We start from the raw sequence: 14,278 nt of genomic DNA, 5'->3' as shown, positions 1-14,278 counted from the left end.
AGATTTGGTTGAACATGACCAGTGAAGCCAATAAAAAGCACGACCACAAGCCCAACCCCAGGGCCTACACTCCTGGTTACACCTATGTGGGCATGGCAAGAAGCTCGTTTAATCAGATGACGCAGCAGTCTGGCACCACTTACTGGTGAGAGGATGAAGCACTTTGCAGTCATCGTACACGGCATCCTCCGTCATTGGACAGGCGTAGGCAGTGCGCCACTGGAAGTAGTATGTGCACCTTTCCTCCCGCAGCAAGATTGGGTATCCAGCCTGAAGGATTTGGTACATCTTCAGTACAACTACAAAGGACACTCGATAATTCGAACTTGAGGGGTCTTCAGGATTTTGTTTGAATTACATCAGAAGTTCTCAAATATAATTCAAGGCAACATACCAACTAGCATCGTGGTGTTTAGTTTCTCAGTGCCAAAACAGCTTCACAGGTCACTTTGCGTGACTGACAGCGAAGTTTCAAGGCATTAGTGATCAAACTGGTACTCGCTGTTATGCAACACGTGCATAATTAAGGGACAAAATCTGTTGCATTCTTAACAATTGATGGCCCCGTCCCATGTGTGGGACACTTTCTCTCATGGCACTAGCGTACAGCCGCAGAAGTGACATTCGGCAGCCTGTGGCTAAAGGCAGACTTTTGTTGTTTCCCCCTCAAGTCAGCAAGCAATCAGCATGTGCAGTTTGGCTTTCTTGTAGGCAGAAAATGTGCTTTATCTGACACTGTTAGTGAATCAATAATGCAAACGTTTAGCTAGGAGCAACAAAGGCAGCAGGTATTTCTAGGCTACACAAGCAAAGACTTAAATAATCAAATTTGTGCAGCGGGGCAGTTTGGATTAAGTGCTATGATTTAAATTGCATAAAAAACAAGGTGGGCAAATCTAAAATTAACTATTGTTTACATTCACTGAAAGTTCAAAATATCAATTAATTATTGATCGATTCATTGATTTGATTGATATGTGGGGTTTAACGTCGCCCAAAAACCACCATATGATCATGAGAGACGCCGTAGTAGAGGGCTACGGAAATTTCAACCACCTGGGGTTCTTTAGGTGTACTCAAATCTGGACACATGGTCCTACAGCATTTTCGCCTCCATTTAAAATGCAGCTGCCGCAGCAGAGTTTCGATCCCACGCGCTGCGGGTCAGCAGCCGAGTGCCTTAGCCACTAGACTATCAATGAGTTATCGAGCGTCTGCTATATCTTAACTGCCACAGGTCTTCCCAGCAGACAGAAATAGCTCTAGCGAGACCCATTTTGCGACTGTCTAAAAATGACACATAAGTAACAGCATAAAATTCACCTGTGAAAATGCACTGGCCCAAAAGACACTTGTGTAAAAGATAGCTAGGCGACTGTTTGCCATTGTGAAACTATTGCCCGCTTTCTATAAACAGGGAAAAACGTAAATATATTTCTAAATATCCCTGCCATTGCAAAAATGTGAATAAAGAGCACACTATATGCTGCTTCCTCACAGGCTTAGGCGATTCCCCAAACAGCTTACAGCTGATGTGGTCAAGGTGAATAAATAATTTAAAAAAAGAATTATATACATACATACGTACATACATACATACATACATACATACATACCTTGATGCTCTTGTCACACTCAAATTCAATCACTGTCTGCATACGAACTGGCTGGCTGCGTGAGCTCCTCGTATGACAGATGTCACCCGAAGTGTACTTGATTTTGACGATGCCGTCTTCAAAAACTGGAGGTTGTTGAACCTGGCCTATGTTCTGGGTGCTGGAAGCAAAGGAGGCGGCAATGTCACTAATGCCACGCAGCCTTTATTTTAAACACAAGTGCAATAGAACAGACCCCTAACCCTTCCTTGTTCGACAGTTCCTGTAGAAAATATGCAATAAATGATTTAAGTATTTCCAGCAACGCACACTGCATAACTGCTGAAAACACCAGAAATAAACAGTAACACTTTCAAAATACCCACTTTCATAAATGAACACTTGCAAAATACCCACTACGCCAAAAATTAACTTTTTTCAGGTTGGGAATACAAGTAAACCGGTGAGGTACCCACTACACTATAAATTTTTGTGTTTTATAATGTGGAAAAACATACACTATGTCATTGTTTGCCATTCTGCGGAGAAATGAGGTACCTGTGATACACCTCTAAGGCATTATGTGCACCCTGTTCATGCTGTGGCTGATGAATTATGGCTGAGCCCTTTGTAATGCATTGGAAGCTTTCAACGACCCACTTGCTACCTGCCACGTTGTGGAACGCCTGCTTGTTTTACCCTTCTACCACAATATACTACACATGTTAACAAGGTTTCTTCTCAACATAAAGCCGGTATACGCTCTTTTTGTGAAGGAGCTTCATGCACTAACATGGCTCTGTGGCAGAATACTGGGCTGCCATAGGGATGGGACAAGACCAAGCCCCATTTCATCCAGATTCTTTTTTTGGTATCGTGTGACAGTGAATATAGACATCATAGGCAGAAAACTACAGTGCCAGAAGCTGTCATTCTTGTGATCTTACAACTGCTTTCACTGTAAAAAAAATGCAGCAGTTTCAGGTCAGAAAAGAAACTTACACATGAGGTTTAAGCACAGCACAGGCACCAGCTGTTTTCACACACACCGAACCTGAAAAACGAAATTCACACACACAAATCAAAGTACCGACCGGCGAGACTGGTCACTAGGTCTATATATCTAAGGCACTATATCCTTGAAAAAAATATTCACTACATCTACAATACAAAGCCTTGTTTACAAAATGTTTTAATTTGATGCACTGACGAGCTAGGTTATGTCTGGTTGTGAGATACCTTAGTTTAGGAGAAAGACTAAAGGTGAGTGTTATAAAAAATAAGGATGCTACTCACGGGTATAAGCTTGAAAAGTGAAATGAGACAAACAAAAAGTGATGTCAGAATGACTGCCTCAGATAATGCCGCTAATGGACAAAACGCAAGTCTTAATGCCTGATCCATTGCTCTCTCACCAGAAGTCATTGGCAATAGCACAGCTCCAAGACAAAACTTGCCGAGAAATTGTGAAAACTGAGAAAGCTATACGCAAAAGTATTCGCCACAAAAGGCCATGTACAAACACTAACTGAACTCACTGCTGCAACATAGCATTGGTTTCGCGATTTCGAGTGCATTACCGAAGCAACTAATAGCGTGATATTGCTTAACATTTTACAGCTTTTTAAGTCAAGCTCCAACACTGTAGTTCGAAGCTTCAAAAAAGTCACTTCTTTCAAAGGCAGACTTAGCACAACCAAAAAAAAACTGAAGCAGTATGATGCGCCCAAGTGTCAACACTGCGATGAGAACTTGGTGGCAACGAGAGCTTTTCGAAAATAACCTTGCCTCTCTTACCAACAGGAAAATCAATTGATGGTAAAGGCATACAGTAAAAAATGCAAACATTTAAAATATAACCTTCTATATTGTGAAATTGATAGATTCTTAAATCAATTATAATAGCAATATTATATAAAAATAAAAGACTATGAAATAGGCTCTTTATTACTGCATTAATTCCCACAAAAATAAGGCAAACCTTAGTTCTGCCTTCCTTGAGTGTTAAAAGGAGCTTATAATAACACGACACACCCAACACAAATTTCCAAAGCTACTCTGCACGAATGCCAAGCTTTTTCACAAAATTCTCAGTAATCAAAACTTGTGAACACAAGTTTTTGATGTTATCTGCCAAAGTAAGAACAATGTCTCAACCCAACAGCTGCCCAAAAAAATACGTACCAGGACCGTAGATGACACTGCGACACACGTTGAGAACGTACTTTGTCCCGTTCGCCGTCGTCACCACATAGTTGTTCTTGGGATCTGACAGCGGAGACAAGTCCACGAGACCATCCTTGCCGTGCATCACGCTGCATTCGCTCTTCACAATCGGCGGGCAGGCCAACATGGTGCGCCACTCGAACGTGTAAGTGCAGTCTCTAGATTCCGACAGGAATTCGGGACCTTGCCAGCCCATCGTAGAGTGGTCGCACACGAAAGTGACGACAGAGGTACGGTTGAAGTTTCCTTTGCAACCACCTGAACCTTGGGCATACGTCAGGGTCACCAAGCCGTTCCTGTACACCAGCGTGCTGTTAGGCTTGCCTGTAATAGAACAACAAGAACTAGCATCTGCACATAACTTCAGATTAGTTTACAACACAAGAGCTTTCTTGAGTCTTATCAACTCACTTTAAAGGGAGACTGGAGGAAAAAAAACTTTTTTACATACTAGTAAATTACCCTTCCACAATACCAAACCCACCACCCTTTCTTCAAGAAGATGCTTGGTAAGCAGGAAAATGTGCCAATAGAGGGGCAAAGCCACGCTACAGTTTCTGCACTAGTTGCTGTCAAGTTATAGCTTTAAGGGAGTCTACTAGGGCTTCTATAGTTCGCAATGTGAAAATTATGTGCCTTCTCTAGTGAGAGAAGTAGACGTTGCACATACCAAGTTTCAGAAAATTTTGTTGAGCCAAAGTAGCCAAAATATAAAAAATACCTTGAAATCTGTGCCGTAACGATTGAAGATTTCAGTGGTAAATACAAGAAAAATATTTTACACGAATTTTCTCACTTAACCTATGGTAGCGAAATTAACACCATGGCTTTCAGCACATTCAAACTAATTTATTATTACACTTCACTGACATAAATGTCACCTACCGGCATCCACGCTGAAATCTGGATCCTCAGGTTTAGTCTGGCACACAGCAGCTCCCGAACATCCTGACTTTGCGGACTTTAAAGGCTGGCAGACGTTGATCAAGTACGTGAAACCAGGAGCACGCACCTCGTAATCTGTAGAGGCATTTTTGAGCGCAGACATGTCATAGACATATCCATAGCGCGGATCCTGCACCTGGCAGTCCGAACCTTTGGACATCTGAAAAAAAAAAGAACGAGAGATGCAACCAAACGGTCAACTAAACGGCAAAACTCGAGTCCCGTTGACTTGAACAACAAGGTCGGCATCGTAAACACCAAAAGCCTCCCGAAGTGTATATGGGCAGAAGCGGCTCTTGCAAAAAGGATAACTGACAACCACCCGATTGAAGTCAAAGCCAGAAGAAAATCCATACAGCTATGCGGGAATAGAGTCGTCGACAATTTCTTTCACAACCCTTCCACCACCTCATGAGATTCGACTAAACTTGTTTGCAAAACAAGCTCTTACTTTCAGTGGACAAGCAGCGGGCGTCTGGAAGTCGAACAGCATTTCACAGTCCTCCGACTCTGCCACAAAAGTGGGACCAACCTGCAGCAAGCAAATGTGCAAATTTGAAAACAGCAAAAGCAGATGAGCTGCGCATTGAACAAAAACAGTGCCCCAAGACTTATTTCAGAGACCTGAAATACCTTACAAGGGTGTAACGAAGCATTCTGTGAAACTAAAGCATTTTCGAAGGGGCACTAAAGAAAAATATTGAACCGCTTTACACAGATGAATTATTCTTTCAGAACTATAGTCACTATCTCTCCACCATAGCTCGGTTATTAAAAAAGGAAACTAAGGTAAAAAATTTGTGTTTGAATTTCGCGCCGAAACTTCAGCACACGAACGTCAGCTTGGGGTCGCTACACTGTCTAAACCTATAATGCCACAAATAGCTGGTACACAAACTTCCAAGGTGGCTTCACCACCTGTATACATATTCTTAGAAGTGTTCTGGCTTACCGAGTACCTTCTCTGGGCAAGACTGGTTCTTTCAGTACAGTGAAATTGAAATTTACTTATAAGGTACACATTGATTTTTTATTGAATGTACCTTTAAGCTTTTGCAAGAAAACTGAACATGATAATCATATGCAAAAGCTGTGAAACATTGGTTGAGCATGTAATGCAATGCCTCAAATGTCATCGATTATTCTGTTTGTCTCAAGCCCTCATGGCTTTTCTACTACCATGATCACTGCACGTAATGGTTTAATCTTTGTTTGCTGTCCACAGGGCCATACCTTATAACAGGACAAAACAGCACAAGATCAAGCGTCACAAGATGGACTTAAGGAGTGGTTAGTCCAGGCACGATCCATACTACCATAAAGGCCAGCCATAAAATGTGCCATTGATTGCACAGATAAGGACACGCCGTAGTTCATAGAACTGCTGTGCAGCTGAAGCACGATTAAAAAGCGAATAAATTTTTGTCTGGTGAAGACAACCTTCACTGACTTCCTCTTTTCCTTACCAGAATTGCAAATTATAAGCATGCATTCTATTAAAAAATCGGGTGAGCATTCAATTTCTGCTTAATTTTAGCAATCCAATTCCACTTCAATGTTCATTTTGCAACTTAAGTGGTGGTCTACTTTGCAAAACCTTCGCAACGTATCCAATTTCCTTCTCGCTTTGACCAACGTGCTTAACAAGCTGTTATCAAAAAATAAGAGTGTGATGATAGTGGGTGACAAACATTAAGCTGTGTATACAGTTTTAGTTGGTATGGTCTTGAATGTCAAATCTCATCACCAACTCGATGCTCTGATGAAAGCTCCCATTCTCTTATCGATCATGTTCGAACTAACATCAACCTGCCGATTGCTGCAGGTGTTATTAACACTGCCCTTACGGATGACTTTCCCATTTTTGCAGTTTCCGATGCCCATTTCTCTAAAGTTGGCACCTCATATTTTACCACAATGTTCGAATTCATCTCAATTAGCTCCATCGACTGGTCTCCTCTCGATTTAATTCATGAGCCTACGGAGGCTTTTATATATTTTTTAGATGTTTTCACGAAGGCAGTTTCTACCACCTCTAGAGTTGTACGCAGTAAAAATCAATTTAGGTACACGAAAAGCCTGTGGATGACCAATGAGCCTGAGGAAAAAAGCTAATTTGTAAAATAAAACCAAAAGACAGCCATTCAATAGTTCTCTGCTTAATAGGTACAAGAAGTATTGTAAAATTCTCACTAGCACTCTCCAGGAAGCGAAAAGGCGATACTACGAAGCGGAATTTGTACGGAATAAAAGTAACCCTAGAAAGCAATGGCAATTGCTGAATGAATTTATAAACCATAACTCGCCAATGGGTATATCTACAATTGAACACGAAAGCATTACTTTAAGCCAGCCTGCCGAGATTGCTAGCGCGTTTTCCAATCATTTTGCATTACCTCAGGGCAGTCAGCCGTCAACTTTTCAACCTAAAATTAATAGTCCTGTAATTCATTTTATCTTTTCTCGTTTACGCCAAGTGAGGTGCTATCTACTATCTGCAACGCTCGCAACACGAGCCCTGGATTGGATGGTATTTCAGTACGCCACTTAAGGGGGGAGGCTACCCTGGAGACCGAACTTTTTTATTTTTTAAGATATCTGGATGAAACTTTCAGGGGTTGTTCACTACAATAAAACTAGCACAACTGCTAAGTTTCACGAAGCTGTGTTTCTTAGTTCCAGAGTTATTGAGGTTTAACTGGGTGCTTCACATGGGTGCCTGAGGAAGAGTCGTGAGAAATCCCAGGACATAGTAGAAAGCTGAAATTCATTGTGGTCATTCCTTGATAGCTATCCCAGGGCGCTACAAAGCCGTTTTTCTTAATTCCCCCCCCCCCCCAAAAAATTTTCACGCAACTTTGAATTTGATGTAACCAGTAATGACCAGATTCATCAAAAATTAATTGTTTATTATAAATTAACAGCACCAATTTTCAAAAAAAAAGGAGCTTGTTACGCCCTTGCAAGGTCATTCAGGAACAGAATAAAAAAAAAACGGCACACAAATCTGATGAACGGTTTTCGAGTTCTTGCTTTCCTCAGCACCACAACTAGCAAAAAAATCCGTTCTGAGAAAACAGGCCGAGAAAGTTCAAAACACGTGTTTTCTTCAAAAAGCTCCAGCACAGTAGCTAGAAGTGTCCTGGCGCACTCTTTTCTTCTTTTGCCTGGCCTCCATCTTCTCTTGGTGTCTTTTAGAATTCTTTTTTAGGCGTAAAGCGTCTTTTTCACGAGCTCGCTGGATGGCCAGATGACCTGGTTGAAGTCAAATGGAGTCCGATATCACTTGGGTTGCTTTGCAGCAGCCGGCATTGTAGCGCAGCACTGCTTCATGCAGTGCTGTTTCTACCGCGATCAAGGATGAGTGTTGTTCCTTCGGCATCAGAGACCACAGAATGGAGTGGAATGATTCTGATGCATTTTGCGTCTTCGCTCCCAGGCAGCGCTGAAGAAGCGACTTTTGTGACAGTCTTTCGTAGATGGGCAGCATAGCTGCAGCAACATAGTCTGGTAGGCTGTGTTTATGTTTTGGCTGTGGCTCACGCTTTGCCTCTGCAGCTCTATGGCGGCACCACGATTGAGCCCCCTCTGGGCAAAGTTCATGGTGAGGGTCCTGGTCAGTCGATGTGACGTGGTGATATGTTGCCATCACTGCACACTGCATGGCTGTTAGGTCAGTTGAATTGTTTCTCAGGGCCCAACCATAATATCCTGTCAGCTTTTCAATGAGGGCTTTAGTCAGCTTCCCCTTCCCACTCAGTGGCTTATCACTTTTCTGCACAATATTTCGAAGAGCACTTCGAATCCTTTTCTGAACATGGTTCAGACATTCTTTTTTTACAATTGGCACTAGCCCGTACACATTCTCTTCTGTGAGGGCAGCGAAGGTACGGCTGTCTCCGTCGGACACAAGAGTGGTGTACCGCAGGCCATGCTTGGATACAGACCGCCCAGAGAGAGTCAAGCCTGCCTCCACTTACATGCTTCCCGATTTTGCGTCTGTGTTTTTCTGGCAAATGTGGTGCTTCTGCCAGCTTTCGTATGCTGCATCTCCAGGTTTGGGCCCTGTTTGGCATCCAAGGCAGTGGTTTGAAAGAACTACAGCATCCAAGATGAGACCAGTAAAGAAGTCAATTACCGATCCCACTCTGATGTGTGATGTGTGACCCCGCTTATGCCATGTGCCATCATACACTACGGTGATGTCCTTGCAGAAGCTGGGGTCCATTTCTTTATATGTTTTGATCACTGCTGCGGCAGAATCAGCATAAAACTTCTCCAAAGCGGTGGCCTCTGGCTTCCTGAACGTCTCTTTCAAGTGCTTTTGAAACGTCTTGTGGTGAAGACCTCTGTAAGAGACGTTCATGGCAGCCCAAAGTCATTAAGAACTGTTTGCCCCTTGTCTATTTGCTTTATAGCCATTATGGCACGGACATTTACATCGAAGGCCTGCGTGTCCTTTTTGCGGGGTGATGTCCATAATTTATCGACGGTGCCACAAGAGGCGCACACGACTTCAAGTTTTGTTGCAAGTCCAAGCTTGGTGCTCTCTCGGACAGTCATAGCACCTTTCAAACATTCTTTGCACACTGTGCGGCTGAGCACGACGTTAAAGATGTTCATTTGAACGAGCGAAAAATGTTCGCCCTCACTTGTCACTGCAGGTGCAAGAGCCGGATGCATCAGTTGAAATTTCTTTTGCGTCGCCGGCGTAGACTCGAGTTCAGCGCGAACGGCGTCACGACGTTTCGCATTCGCATCGATTTCTTCCTTCGTTAGGAAACGCGTCTGCAGATGAAGTGACGATCCACCCACGCTCGATGGCGGCACCGATTCAGACGAAGTGCTGGGTCCGGCGATATCAGAAGCACTCGGTGTCACGCTCGATGGCACCAATTCAGACGAAGTGCTGGGTCCGGCGATATCGGAAGCACTCGGTGTCACACTGGATGGCATCGATTCGGAGCACGTGTCGAGCCCGGCGATCTCTGAAACACTCGGTGCATTTGCGGCTCCAGCCACACTCGATGTGTCGGATTCTCGACTGGCGACAGCCGACAACACAGTTCCGTCGCTGCAAGCGTCTACGCAGTCGGCACCCGCAGCAGAATAGCGGAATTTCGATGATCGTACAAGCCGCATAGCGCGCCTCCGCGCACCGGACTTCCGCACTGACTTCGGCTTCGTTGCCGGCATCGCCCGCAACAACAAAGACGAAAGGCACAGAACTAGTGCAAAAAGAAAAAAAAAACAAGAAAAAATGACCGAAAAGATAGCACAAGGCGAAGAGCGGCTTGTAAGCAGACGTCTGTCGAGGCGGACGGAGCAGAGAGCAACAACGAAGCGAGCGCGCTGGACGCGGCATCGAGAAAAGCGACAGCCCCCGCTGCTGCACAGCAGCCAACGGCGGGCACGCTTTCTCCCGCGAGATATGAATGCGCTGCTCTAGCCAATCAGCGCTCCGCGTTGCATCGCGGGAAAACGCCAATAGCGTCTCAACTGTGCTGTCGACTCAACTGTGCTGCCGACTCAACTGTGCTGCCATTTTGCAAGGCGGCGAACGAGAGCGAAAGAATTCACGGTCAAAACAACACCAAGATGGCGCGGGACGGCCGCATGGTCCGGGAATTGCGCGCGCGCGAAGTTTGGTTTGATTTCGGGATTTGCGCCCGTTTTGGACGCCGCGGCGGCCTCGAAAATAGTATTTTTTTTGCACTTTGCGGTTGAATTAGGTGCTGATAATTACAGAATAGGTAGTTTACGAGACATACAACCCAAAAATGTGGTTTTTCAAAAACCGACTTTTTCGCGATTTTTCGGTTTTCAAGGGCCGCGTCCCCCCTTAAAGCTGGTTGCTCACGTAGTTTGCGAACCCCTATGTGCAATAATTATTTTAATCTTCTAAACTGACGAATTTTCACGTATTAAAATGTGCTAAGTTTATCCCAGTTTTTAAGGAAGGTAATAAAGAGCTGCTCCCCAACTATTTCTATCCTCCCCTCCCTAAATAAAATAATTGAAAGGTTATTTGTGTCCAGACTAACGAAGTACTTAGATAAATTCCACATTGTCAAATCTTGCCAGTTCGGTTTTCAGGCCGGAAGTTCTACTAATTTAGCCTTACTTTGTCTAACAGATTTCATTACGAACAGTCTTGATGAGAAAGAATTCATCAGTTTCGTCTTCCTCAACCTTACCAAAGCCTTTGACACCATTAATCACACAATTTTGTATCGTAAATTATAAGCCTATGGTATCACAGACCCTGCTCTAACATTTTAAAGCTTTATTTTACAGACAGAGTTTCTGGTATATGCACGTGAAACATTTTCTCTTCCTAAAATTACTAATTAAGGAGAGCCACAAGGTTAAATTTTGGGACCTTTGATTTTTACTTTTTATATTAACGACTTGCCAGACACCGAATTATGCCACTATTTATTGTGTGCAGACGATATAACTATATCAGTATGTGATATACAAGTTCATAACTAAATAAACTGAATATGGCACTTGACCACCTAATTAAATGGTGTAACAATAACAAGCTACTTATTAATCCATCTAAAACTAACTTTTTCCGTGTTCCATCGCCATCAAAAGCCTTTAATAAACTTTCCTTCCTTATCATTAGGAAATTCTATTCCCATGAATGGCTCTGTGGTATTTCTATGTGTGACATTGGACAGCCATTTGAAGTTTCATCTACACATCAATCATATTAAAAAGATGTCGGCCTTTGGTATTCGTGCCCTTATTAAGGCAAGTCAGTATTTTTCACTTCCTGCATCGCTTTCACTATACTTTGCACTTATTCATTCGCATATCAACTATGGCATAATCGTTTGGGGTAACACCTATCATTGTTATCTTCATTCCATCCAACATATACAAAATCAAGCCATACGCATCATAACTTACAGTTGTCCACAATCAGATGCCTTCAGCTGGCTTAATGAGCACAATTTTATCACTTAACAAGTTATTTCAGTATAACATAAGCATAATGTTTTATAAGTGAATTAATTCCCAGCTCTCCGAATATATTGAATGTAGCTCGCTCAAGACTACTACCCCCCCCCCCCCCCCCCCAAGGTTTGCTCCGTATCATAATTAGTTGCTAACACTCTTTCGCACTATGATAAAAAACCATCTAAATTTTCTACTACTCTTCTTTAGAATAGTTTGCTATTTGAACTTAAATCTTTGCCCCCACTCTTACTTTTTAAAACGTCAATAAAACTTTACCTTTAAGTCTAGAGCGCTTACCTTACTTCTGGTATATAATTTTTTTTCCACTTGTCCTCGTTTACTTTATGTACTTATTCTCGTTTTTCGTGTAAAATTTTCATTTTTCCCTTCAATTTTTTGCGCACATTTTCTGTTCTGTATTGCTTCTGTGTGTCATATTGGACTTTTCCTTGCATTGCTTTTTTATATTACTTTTTGCATTGTGCCTTTTCTTTTATTATATTTTTTTTTTCAACTGTTCTAGCATGTTGCTGCTTGTTTTGCCTTGTATGAGTTTCTTATTGCCATCTGCTAATCTTCTGCCAATTGTTTCAATTAACTTTTGTGGTAGTATTCAACTGAGGGTCCCGTTTACAGTATTCATACTCTGGGACCCTCATCTGTATACAAGTGTTATGTAATCGATGCTTTGTAACAAATAAAAACTGAAAGTGAAACTGAAACCTTACGTTGCAGCTAATACCGCAAGTACAGTTGGCAAAGTTTTATTTTTCTGCCTCTTACTCGACTCAAAACCCCAAACAATTCAACAAGTTTCACTAGTCCGATCAAGGTCCAATTAATGAACTGTAGAATGCACAACAATCTTTCAGAAAAGAGAAAACATGGGCAAACTTGAACAACATGTGCGATCAGCTGCAACGTGCAATTTGATGGCCAGACGTGCTGGCTTAGACACTACAGTTTCTTTTTATTTTACATGTACGACTCACCATTTTTTCAACCTGCACATGAGAGCGTCAACCAGAGTTCATAAGCGCCATGCAACAGAGTATAGCGGCAGAATGACGTAAATTGCACTTGTGCACGCAGTGAACAGTCTGGTGTAGCTTTGAACCAGGTCTGTTATACGAAACGGACTTGATGCCATCTGCCTTTTTGTCCTTTCACTTTTGTCCCGTTTTCGACTTTCAGTGGCAGATATTTTTCTGCATCAGCAGAGTAGAGTGTCACACGAACAACAGAAGAAAAACAGAAAATGCTCGTATATCTCATTCCTTTTTGTCCCAAGCACGACACCTTGACTTTTTTTTTTTTAATACACTCTAACCTCGATATAATGAACAGGTATATAACAAAATATCTGTTATAACAAAGTTAAGGAAAAATAGTTTTGCAATAGGTACAGTATTCAGGATATACCTTTATAATGAATTTTCAGATACCACAAACTTATTTGTGTGTATGATGTAACTTTTTTACGAGGTTTTGGTGAAACATGGTGGCAGCATTCAGGGACGAAAAAAGGATGGTTATTATGTAAAAATGAAATGAGGGTGGTGTGCACTTCCCAATACAGCCCAGCAGAAGTCAATTGCACAAGACCGTTCATCATGCATGTGCGCACTATCTTGTTTATTTTGCCACTGTGCTCCATTACATGGCACTTTCCAACTCGCCAGCTGAAAATCACGCGTTCAAGTTAGAAAATTGGGCAGCTGTACATAATTACCAAACTGGGTTTGTGAAGATACCAAAAGCCTGTCTTAGTGTGCATACGTTTCAATTAGAAAAGCATGCAGGGCCACCACAAGCACCGCCAACAACCCACCTGTTCATCGTTGCAGATGAGAGAGACGACGGTCTTGCGAGTGCGATGGCCGTTGGCGCAGGGACCACCGTTGGGGTACTGTACGAGCACAGTACCATCACCGGTAACCGTGGGCTTGCCGTATGCATTTCCCCAACTGACGCCTGGCAGAGTGGGCGTCTGGGCATCGGTCTCGCAAACAGCGACACCAGCTGCGCCACAAGTACAAAACACAAAGTAACAACATGCACTTTTTTCTCCAGAATACGACACTTGGTTTCCCGTGTGGCACACTGGTTCCAGCACTCAAGTTTTTAGTGCAACAGTAAAAAAGAAAAGGTAGCACACACGAGTCACAAGGACAGACTGAATTGCCAAGCAGGTGTGTCCCTCCTATGTTACAGTGCTAGAGTTGACACTTGAGGTATTGGCACCACGAAGAGGGGGGAAGGGGGAGAGAGTTATGGGAGCTCAAACATGAATTAGCAGCATGAATGTGAGCCTGCTGCAATACAAGAAAAGAAACTGTCAGCAGTGCTGACAGCCACTGCTGTCAACTCCAGCACAGAACTTTCATAAGTGCTCTATCAGATAAAGCTTACTCGTTTTTGTGACGTCAAGCATTTCTCAAGTGCTAAATTTAGTTTACCTTCCTGTGTAGGCAATGGATTCCAAAATCGCTGCTCAACCAAGCGTAGCATTTCAGATAGCAATGACTAACCATTACCTT

General features: G+C 42.8%; 2 protein-coding genes across 2 annotated transcripts in view; both read right to left on the bottom strand.

The window, feature by feature from the left end:
- LOC119174674 (nucleolar pre-ribosomal-associated protein 1) overlaps nt 1-14,278 on the bottom strand; it is a 341,215-nt gene that overhangs the window by 196,511 nt on the left and 130,426 nt on the right. The gene's annotated exons all lie outside the window — the stretch shown is intronic.
- The window catches only part of Lerp (lysosomal enzyme receptor protein), a 91,530-nt gene that overhangs the window by 30,254 nt on the left and 46,998 nt on the right, over nt 1-14,278 (bottom strand). The window contains exons 19-25 of the mRNA XM_037425690.2: nt 13,570-13,760; nt 5,218-5,298; nt 4,707-4,926; nt 3,780-4,145; nt 2,598-2,649; nt 1,617-1,776; nt 144-270 (exon numbers count right to left, since the gene is read on the bottom strand). Coding sequence (XP_037281587.2) covers nt 144-270; nt 1,617-1,776; nt 2,598-2,649; nt 3,780-4,145; nt 4,707-4,926; nt 5,218-5,298; nt 13,570-13,760 — 1,197 coding nt within the window. The remainder of the gene's footprint in view (nt 1-143; nt 271-1,616; nt 1,777-2,597; nt 2,650-3,779; nt 4,146-4,706; nt 4,927-5,217; nt 5,299-13,569; nt 13,761-14,278) is intronic.

The sequence above is a fragment of the Rhipicephalus microplus genome, chromosome 5 (genome assembly GCF_043290135.1).
Source record: "Rhipicephalus microplus isolate Deutch F79 chromosome 5, USDA_Rmic, whole genome shotgun sequence".
Lineage (NCBI taxonomy): Eukaryota > Metazoa > Arthropoda > Arachnida > Ixodida > Ixodidae > Rhipicephalus > Rhipicephalus microplus.
Note: the sequence above shows the minus strand (reverse complement) of the source record. Positions and strands in the feature narration are given on the sequence as shown.